We start from the raw sequence: 10,765 nt of genomic DNA, 5'->3' as shown, positions 1-10,765 counted from the left end.
CTCAAGTCCAGCCATAAAGAAAAGAAATAACTTCTTTATTAATAACATGGTATCTGAAGGGTCAGTACATTGCTGTTTGTGTAATGAAAATACAACTGCAAGTCCAAAACAAGGTCTGTAAAAAGTCTGTAAATAACCGCGTATATATGCACAATTCTACATGAAAAAAAATTGTGCCCTTTTGTCGTTTTAATTTTGTGGGATTCAAACAGTGTTAGGAAAGCGTTTCTCATTCATTGTATAAAATGTAGACCCGCAAATACATGACAGTAAAAAATGCTGTTACTACATTTGTCCAGCAGATGGCAACCTTCGCTTAGCAACAAAAAAAGTAATAACCACAGAGTGCCACTTGCAACTCTTCACTATCCTGTATGGCACTATACTTTGCATGTTTTATAAAACCCTGAGAATAATAATTTAAAAAATACAAATATATGCTAAAATATACAAAAGTCATTCACTTCTAGAAATAAAAGTTATCCAAGATGCTTTTCTTTCCATCACTAGTGCCCAAGCCAAGTCTTCCTCACCAGCTTGACTGTGTTAAGTGAATACTGTTTCTGTCCATGTATTGCAAATATTTCCATCCACCAGACAGATTTCAGGTATCACTCAGATAGAACAACAAACTGACACAAAGGCAAGCTGCTGGATGTCTGCAGGCTGACATGATGACTATAACAAGTTGACAGTTATCTGAGCAGTCTATTTTGAGCAGACAGGCACACCTGCAGGTTATTGCTCTAGGTATTTCAGCAATAGAAATCCAGCCCATGCTTGTGCTGCTGCTGCTGGGAGGATGTAGTGATCTCATCTGGAGCATGAGCAGGCCAACTGTGGAGGTCCCCAGTGAGTTTGGAATCCAAAAGAGTCTCCCTCATCTGTTGGTTCTCCCTTGTTGCTGCCTCCCACACCACCTCCAGCTCTTCCTCTATCTCCCTGCAGGTGCGAAGAGAGGAGACAAGAAAATGAGTCAGACGATCCATTTGTCCATCATTCTACATATTTGATAAGTTACAGTATTGTGAAATAGCAATAAAGTTACACAATACCAACTGGACCTGTGTAAACTGAATTTACACCCCTTGGCAGCTAAAGTGGGCACACAGGTCTGATCACTCCCACCCCTGCTCAATCAAATCATCACCATTTTTAGAAACATGGATTTGGTTTACATTTGTCAGGAGCAGGAGGAATCTGAATTTTGTCAGAACACACCTAGATGATCTTCAGATTTTCATAGTTGAACTGTTTGGATGACAATGGTCAGGATTTTCTATGAGTCGTGTTGTGGCGAGTGCCATACTTTATGCTGTTTCATGCTGGGGCAGCAGGTTGAGGATCGCAGATGCCAACAGACTCAATAAACCGATCAGTTACTGGCCAGTAACACTGTGGGGGTGGAGCTGGCGTCAGAGAAGCGGATGTTGTCCTTGATAAGGACAATGCTGGACAATACCTCCAACCCACTCCATGACGTACTGGCCAGTCACAGGAGCACAATCAGTGAGAGACTGAGATTAGTCAAATGCACCACTGAATGACACAGGAAATCATTCCTGCCTGAGGTCATCTCTCTGTACAGTTCCTCTATCTAAAGCCCAAGTACACACTGCAATCGTTGCACACCATTAATATCGCATCCTCTACAGCAATAATAAAAAGTCAAAATGATAAGAGGGGCACCTCAGTGTCAACTGTATACATTTAATTTTAGTATAATAGCATATAATAGTATAGTAGTGTAATATACTGGGAGATTTGTAATTAGAGCTTTTTTGCTATATTTTGTATTATTTTATTTAACTTAGTTAGGTACTGTTCTTAGTGTCATGGAGCGACTGTGACAACATAATGTCCTCCGGGATTAATAAAATATTCTGATTTTGAATGTTGGGCTGCTTTGCTCCTTTTGCTATGACTTTCCGTAACTTTAAGGCACGAAAAGAAAAAGCACGCTCTCCAATTGTCTTTTTTCTGTCTCTAGGAACCTTTAGAAGGCCAGAGTGCTGAGATCGTAGAGCACGGGATGGAACGCAAAGGTGTAAAAGGTCGGAGAGGTATGAAGGTGCCAATCCATTTGAAGCCTTGTAGGTGAGCAGCAGGACCTTAAAATCTGCTCAAACCTGACAAGGTAGCCAATGAAGAGATCTCAGTACAGGGGTAATGTATTTCCCGGTTCTTGTTATAATGCGAGCAGCTGCATTCTGCACCATCTGTAGACCTCTAAAATTTTCTTTGGTAGCCCAGAAAGAAGAGCATTCATGGACAAGAACCTCTGCAGTGTCGCTTGACAAAACCTGTCTGATTTTGGCTATGTTCCTCAAATCATAAAAGGTGGTCTTTGTTATCTCTTTTACATGAGACTTGAAGGAGAGCACCACGTCAAACCACACGCCCAAGTTTTTTACCTTGTCCCTGCAATTTATGACATTGTCTCAATTTTCAAGATGAAATTTTGCAACAAGTGCTGAAATTTTTGTGGTCATTGAAGGCCATTGATGGTCACTCTTTTTTCTTCGTGTTAAAACTCTGGTAGCGACATTTTGAATGACATGCATTCTGTGTATGCTAAAGCCTGAATAAAGTCCACTATGGTAATCAAGTCTGAAACAAATAAGAGGATGGATGACCTATTCTAAATCGGACTGTGACAGGAATGGCTGAATTTTTTACATGTGTCTAAGAAGAATTAAACAGAAATGCATGATATTAGATGCCTGTATATTAAACAAGAGCTCAGAGTCTTTTCGGTTTTGAGCCTCTTTGCAAACACAAAGCTCAGACTAGAAGAGAGTTCAATACTATTTCTGTTGGAGGAAGGTGTAATTATGATTATTTCAGTTCTGGAGTCATTCAGCTTAAAAAAACAACAACCAGATTCAGAAAGAACTTTGAATCTCTGTGAGATCAGCACGAAATAAAGTCAAAAAGCATAAAAAACAGAAAGAATGTCAAACAGTTTTTCAGTTTTGCAGCATCAGTTTTCAATAAAATAATGGCTAATCAAGTGAAGTGGAGTTGGCATTAAAGCAAGAAACTGAAGAATGAAGGAAAATGTTTAAATACAGTGAATAATGGCACGTTTGTATATAATAATAAGCGAGGAAGGGGCTTTTCTTTTCGAAAACACTATCCAAAACAGACTGTAGGTTTCTACCGTAAACCTGTCATCACCATCGCAGATAATGGGGATGCAATGGCTGCGGCAACAGTCCTCTGCTGTCCTTACATCACTCTGGGTTGCTGGGAAGTGCATGCTTCATCTTCTTTCTCAATTATATCTAAAGCAGCACCAGAGGCATTGTATATTATGATTGAAAAAGAGAAGCACACATAGCACCCCATCAGAATGTAATAGAACAGAAATGTAGTTGTTGGTTTGGGTGAATTTCACAGTGCAGGCACTCCAAAATGAAGAGTATACTGTGCAAATAGGAGTATGCATTAAGATAGATTGAGAATGTGTGGAAAATCAGTGCTTTGTAATAGAAAGGTTAGCTAAAAAGGTATTGTTATAAATAAACATAAAGCAATACAAACTGCAGCTACTGAAAAGCTCATTAAGTTAAATGGACACCTCTCCATATTAGATAGAAAATGAAACATTACGATCTCTATAAACACAAGATTCACTGTGGGGCTTTTAGTCAAGAACTAATTGAAAAAAATCCATCAGTCGTGTGTTTATGCATGTGTGTGTGAATGTATAAGCCTGAAGGTTAATGCCAGCAGTCATATCAGCAAGGGTTTAACATTCAGCTGATCACAACATTAACTGCTTACAATCCAAACAAACATGGGTATAATCTGAGGACTAAATGTCTTCCTGATCCATTAATGACAGCAACTGCAATCGATTGCACTGACAGTTTAAATAAGACTTTGATCCTTTTTAAAAATATATATTCTACACACGAATGCCCAATTATTTATTCATGTGAGTCTAGCCTGCCATCTGATGTGCATTCTTAATGTCAGCAACAAGCCAGCAGTCAAATTAGAAACGTTACACAAACAACAGGTGATGTATTTGGTATATTGAGAGTGATCCTGGATCTTTTCTAATGGAAAGAACTTATAGCAGGAAAAGAAAACCTGAGTTAAAAGATAACAAGATGTGAATCAAATTTTCTGAACATGTAACAGATATTTTTTTTAAAACCCATAAAAACAAAAAAATACTAGTTGCTGACCAGATGCATTTTTCTGTTGCTATACAAATATACATTAACTAGAGCAAACGCTTTTTAAAGGCTCAATACTGCAGTGACTGAGCATCAGGCTTTACGGCACTATAACTCTCTTCCTTCTGCGATTCAGTAGCAAAAGTTTATAACCAGATTGACCTATGATGTGTTTAATAAACAGCCTCTGGTTGAATAGTCAGTTAATTAGACTGTGCTGATAATCAGGGGCTTTCGACAAACAAGCACGAGTGTTATAAACTTCATCACTTTCTGTGGCATCTGGCCGGACTTGGATTAGACATCACAAATCTCACAAGCACACAGAGAGCTACCTTCCTCAATTAGAGATTATAAATAAAACATAAAGCTTTTAAAATCAGTCTCCCTGAAGGCTTTAAATCGCATTGACCACAACACTTACCTCCATGTCAGTAGGGATTTTTTTTTTTTTTTTTTTAGTTGGAGCAGACGAGCACTTCCTCATGAAATTAACTCACCAGGCACAATGCAGGAAAAAGTGGAGTGTTTCTAAATAAAGCAGCAATCACTCTGCTCGGCCAGGGTGTTATATTGCATTTAGATGATATGGGAATAACTGTCAGAGGGAGATGATTGTTGACGGCTCAGATGTGGCAACATTCACGCATTCAACACCGAAACAAAACCATAAAATTTGACTTTTCTGAAGTATTTTTCCAACTTTTAAACACTCAAAGTGAAGATGACTTGTTTGCCTCATTAGCTCAGTGTGAGATGTGGTGACATTTGAGTTTGGTCACAGCACGGGTACAAAATGAGCAGTGCCAGTCCAAAAATGTAGATGTGGTCTGCCTGTAGTGAGGAAAAAAACCCATCTGAGTTCATTTCCCACTAACTGAGTTTATTTTCTGTGCCCAGGGAAGTTACTCGGTTCAGCCTTTCATATGTAGCTGTCAGGCTTCTTAGAAGAACCTACTCTAAATTGTTCTGCCTAACCATGATGTGAACAACAAAAATAAATAACCTCAATATTTCTTTAGCTGTTGGTTTGCTCTGCCAAGCAGGACAGCTGTTTATGATTTGATTGATTGATTTAAGATAAGATACCTTTATTAGTCCCACAAGGGGAAATTTCATGTTAATGCTGCCGACCTATTGCACGCAATGGCGGCGCCATCTTACCCTCCGACCATACATACATTACACAAAAACATCACATGGGGAAGACAGGTCAGAGAGGTATAACAATGCAAAATGCACCACATGAGGAAAGATAAGGAGAAAAAAAAATAACTCCCCCCAGACTGAGCTTCAATAGGGAGATCAGTTTGAGAACAGAAAAAAAAACACCTCTGCACATAGCACATGAAAAAACTCTTAATACACCAAAGAAACACATGACAAGCAACAGGGGTGGGTAAAGGGTGAGAGACAGCCAATGTAGACAGTACATCCGGGCCTGCAGCATCGGAGGGGAATAAGCGTTGAAGGCGTTTGGAGGGGTGAGTGTACATCTGCATGTGTATATATATATATGTCTGTGTGCGTGTGTGTGTGTGTGTGTATGTGTCCAGATTTGATACAACATTTATTAAAGAAAATAAATACTGTCTTTATGAACCTTTACTTTCTTTAGATTTTGTTCATGTTATGCGATATTGTTGAAAATATGCACTTTAGATGCACCGATTAGACTCCTTTGTGCATTAGCTGTATTATGTTTAGATCTCTGTTTGAGCTTTAGGCAGGACTGTGGGGAAGCACTTTAACCTTAGCAAATGATCATAATTTCTAACAATCTCAACGGGGAAAAAAAAGTCAAACTAATACAAAGCAACTCAAGGTCTGCATCAGCAAATGAGTCAGTGTGTCTGGTTAAAAGTTGTAAAGCAGGTGTGTATGGTCTCACGTTGTTTGTATCTTTTGCACTCTGACACTTTTCCAGTTGATGCTGTGTCTGACTATACTGTGCACATGATGTCAGTCTGACAACCTTAATTTGCTTGTGAGGACCATATAAGGTGCAGCAAAGCTTCAGAAATAAGCCTAAGTAGAAGTTACTACTGGTACTCTGGGTTAGCTCCAAGTGTACATCAGAACATCTCTCTGAAGTCCACCACTGAAGTCTGGTTGCCTTATGTTTACCTGTAAACAATCTTTTGTCATTGTAACTGTTTTATCTAAGGAGCTTGTAGAGAAAAGTGTTTGGACTTCTATTCTAAGAAGTCCAGATGCTTTTCTTTACAAGCTCCTTAGACTACGATGACCTGGATGACTGACAACCTTCACAGACATAACTGTTTTATCATATAGTTTCCGTTCCAGCTCTCACTAGAGTGTCTTTGCATAATTAACACCTCAAGGATCTTATCTTATATCTGGTCTCATATTAGGCCTTTGATTAGCAACTCAATCAATTTTCTGCCTGAAACAAGCTCATTTAGCTATTCTCCCTTGAAGGCCACCCTCCCTTTAAGCCTGCTTTTTTCTGATAGGCTGCTCCTGACCAAAAAGAAGGTTTGAACTGTAAGTGGGTGGGGTTTCTGTGTTTCTGGGACATGGATATCTCTTTCACTGACAGACAAGAGTAGACCAAAACTGCTGAAACAGCACAACAATTATAAAGTTATCTGCCTGTCTGATTGTGAGTGATGGAAAATTAAAAAAAGAAAGAAAGAAAGAAAAGAAAGTGCAATAGATCCCTTTAAATCTTGTTTCAGGCTTCTTCTTTTTTTTTTTTAAATTCCCAGCTGTGTGAGTTTCCTACTGATTGGTGACTTCTTACTTCTAGATGACTACAGTTCTGGACAAATCTATGATCCTGGCGGTTCATCAAAAGCCTATATATTATAAAAGGCACACATAAAATTTTTATAATGACCAATTTTCCCTGCAATTTTAAAGGCAGGAAAAAAAAACCCTCCAGACTGTAAATTTATCTTGAGAACATTAACTTGACTGTGAAGAAAAAAAATGATCTCATTCCTAATTAACAATGTTCCTCGGAATGAATGACTTTTGCTAAAAAACACTTTGTCCTTTGCCTTCGGTGAGTAAAGACTCACACGTCTGCTAATTACCTCCAACCCAAACAGTTACCTGGGGCAACAGCTCTCACCGCTGCTTCCTATGAGGCTACTCACTACTCACACAGAATACAAAGATTAATCTTGGTGCTACAACAGATGGAAAATTCAATAGGAGTGTGTATGTTTGGTGGGATAGCTGCAGGAGCCAAAAGCCACACAGATGCAGTCTGACCTATTGTATTTAGCAAGGCTTAGCAGTAGCTCTGCCATCCCAGAAAACCTCCATTACAATAATAGCTTCAGTAAGCTGTCGCTATATCAGGATTTGGTCTGTTGCTCTGCAGCAGAACATCTCACTCCTTACCTCCCCCATCCTGTCTCAGTCAGCGAAGACACTAACATCATTCTGAGTTATTCTGAGCTGTTGGGGATCATAAGGCAAATAAGGCAGAAAGACAGCTACAGGGAAAAACACTAGCATCTCTCCTTAATTATGACTTTAAGCAAGTATTTTGTCCTTAACTAAAGAGAAGTTAGTCACAGCAATACAAATACATATTTACAAAATTTTACTCATCCAGATAGATATAAGTTTTAATTTTTCATTGATCATTAAAAATAAAATCAACCTATTATAACAAACACTGCAAACCAATTTAAAATTTACATTATTTTGTAACTGAAAACCAAAAAAACCCCTGAAGAAATGGCATCTTGGTGTTGAGTTGGGTTGGGTTGAGGTCTACAAAAGGTTATGGATTTTCTATGTCAGCTACATGTACAGTTTGGACTACAAAAGTATCACTGCTGTGTGTCAGTAACAGTCCTCTTTCACTTCATGCTTTAGGCTGGAAAACAAATTGCAAGGAAAAGAAACTAGATTTAACATAGGTTCCACCATAACAGCGGTCTCGAACTCCAGGCCTCGAGGGCCGGTGTCCTGCAGGTTTTAGATGTGTCCTTGATCCAACACAGCTGATTTAAATGGCTAATTTACCTCCTCAACATGTCTTGAAGTTCTCCAGAGGCCTGGTAATGAACTAATCATTTGAATCAGGTGTGTTGACCCAGGGTGAGATCTAAAATCTGCAGGACACCGGCCCTCGAGGCCTGCAGTTCAAGACCCCTGCTCTATAACGTTCAACCACCTGATGAGCCACTAAAAGCATAAACATCTTGGTCACTACATGATCCTCCTGAAATACACCACACCTTTGTGCCCAGAACCATGTAACTCAAGAGGAACAGAGAACCAGCTATTATCCCCTCTGGTCCTTTACTCTGCTGGATAAAGCAGATTCAGAACCACTCGTGAACCTGATAATTAACTACTGCTAAAAAATATGTTTATCCACATTCTTGGACATAGGCATTAATTATGCATGAGTCTCCAAGTGTGCACAATATTAACATAAAATAATGTCAGCAATTTACACTTCTCATTTTCCCACGAGTGAAAACAGGAGAGATTAATGCTGCATCAGACAAAAAGTCGAACCGACTTTAGATTAGCTGTTGTAGTTCACCTGAACCTAAAGCTAAAACGATGCTTAAACTCAATTCAAAACGGAATCTATGGCTATTTTACAACATAGCATATGACAACAAACTCAGTGTAAACCCATTCTCAGGCAGTTCTTAATCTATTGCATCATTTCCAAACAATTATTCATCACTGAGCTCAAATCCACCCACTCAAAATCCTGAAAAACATGCTAAAAATATGTTTTATCAACAAACACCAAACAGTGAGAGCAGATTATGCATTCAGGTCTTAGCTAGAAGGCTGCAGAAAGAAATCAAACAAAAGCTGAAATGTTTGTTGGGAGGAAGCTAGCTCTATAAGGACTGCTCTTCTATGTTCTGCTTTTTTGTGGCTGGATATGGCGAAGACAGGACTGCATTTAGAGGGGAAAAAAGTGATCTGAAGACTCAAACCCCTCCTGAGCTCCTGGAAGTCTCAGGCAATGCAGCTTCCCTGGAGGCTACGCAGAACTCAGCATGCAGGCGGTAATCACAACTTATCAGCATCTCTGCTGCTGTATCATGGGCAGAATACAAAGCAGTGGATCAGAGAGAAACGAATGAAGCAGAGATAGATTTTCTTCTGTTCAGTTCTGAGAAGTTTGTCTTCACCCTAGTCAATTCTCATTTAAATCGTCTCGTAACGCTCAAATGGAGAAGAAGGTACTTCTGGTTTTTTAAATCACCAAGATTTTACTCACCATCAGCTATTGCCACAATAACACATTTTATTCTGTGCCACCATTTGGAGGTCAGTCATAGATTCATTCACATGCACTCTGATGACTGGGTAAAGCTGACTCAAGGGTATCTGCAGTTACTCAAAGGCAGTGGTGCAGCGGTTTGTGGTGTGGTAAAGCCAGTAGGTTAGTAATGTCTGTGGTAATGTGTACAATTTGTCATTAAGATGCCCTCAGGGCAGACCAGGACAGGATCTTCTAACAATCTGATTAGCTTGCTTTCATTTGATAGCAGCAGGCAGCTGGCTCAGAGACTGAGCTAAAAACAGACTAACAGGGGAATAAAGGGGAAGCGGTAGATTGTTTCAGGAGCATCAGAGTACAAAGACTCAGTGTTCACTGGGTGTCGTACTACAATAGTCTAAAAAGAACCAAGAATATACGATCAACTACTGTATACACGAAATATTTACTAAATACATAACGTAAAGTATGTGCTGACATGTTCTCAATCAAATAATATCATATTTACTGAAAATATATTGCTTCAGGCAGTATTCATGTGAATCCTGTTAAGAATCAGGTGCAGTTTTTCCACCCTAAGCAGTCCAGCGTCTGTGAGCACTGTGTACAACTGTGGGGTTGGTGGTAACGTTGGAAGAAATTGCTGATCCTGGGGAGGGAGGGAGGGCTAACTCATTTTATGTGAAGGGAGGATTTTAGAACAGAGCTGTGTGATCTGCTGTTTCCACCACTTTACAGAATGTCAGCATGTATGTCCTGAACCCAGTGATGAAAGAGAAAAATGCACTGTACACATACATACACTGGACAGAACACACAGATATACAATGACATAGGACACTGACGAGATGTTTTAAAAAAGTGATATTTAAAACCTTTTTTGGCTGCTTGTGTTTACAGCTTGCTGTGAAGTTGATACTATTTACTCTAGGTAGGGTAGGAGCGTGAGCAATTATCTTAGCAAAGAGATACAAACATCAGCAAAGGTATCAGCTTTAAATGGTCATATCAACAAAATCACTGTAATGTAAACATTTACTGTCTTACTTTATCTTCTGAGGGGAATAGTTTTGGCTCTAAATGCTTCATTATACTTGCAAGAGAGCTAATAATGGTGTCTGAGGGCCATGTGGCACTGAGCAGGCATCATAACGCGGGTCCACATGTTCTTAAACTACTGAGACCAAACTAAAATTAAAGATATATGGGGTCCAGAGAGTAATGGTAAATGGCCTTTATTTGTATAGCGCTTTTACTAGTCCCCCCTAGGGACCCCAAAGCGCTTTACACACCCAGTCATCCACCCATTCACACACTGGTGGAGGCAAGCTACAGT

At 39.4% G+C, this 10,765-nt stretch overlaps 1 protein-coding gene across 3 annotated transcripts in view; it reads right to left on the bottom strand.

Moving 5' to 3' along the window:
* Nucleotides 1-18: 18 nt before the first annotated feature.
* The window catches only part of cep89 (centrosomal protein 89), a 53,350-nt gene continuing 42,603 nt past the window's right edge, over nucleotides 19-10,765 (bottom strand). For all 3 annotated transcript variants that reach the window (XM_085415306.1, XM_085415240.1, XM_085415372.1), the window contains one exon: nucleotides 19-942. In XM_085415306.1, coding sequence (XP_085271432.1) covers nucleotides 756-942 — 187 coding nt within the window. In that variant the 3' untranslated portion in view covers nucleotides 19-755. The remainder of the gene's footprint in view (nucleotides 943-10,765) is intronic.

Source organism: Rhamphochromis longiceps, linkage group LG1 (assembly GCF_057381845.1).
Source record: "Rhamphochromis longiceps isolate RC_006_pf linkage group LG1, R_longiceps_female_GT1.1, whole genome shotgun sequence".
Lineage (NCBI taxonomy): Eukaryota > Metazoa > Chordata > Actinopteri > Cichliformes > Cichlidae > Rhamphochromis > Rhamphochromis longiceps.
This window is presented reverse-complemented; position numbering and strand designations above follow the sequence as displayed.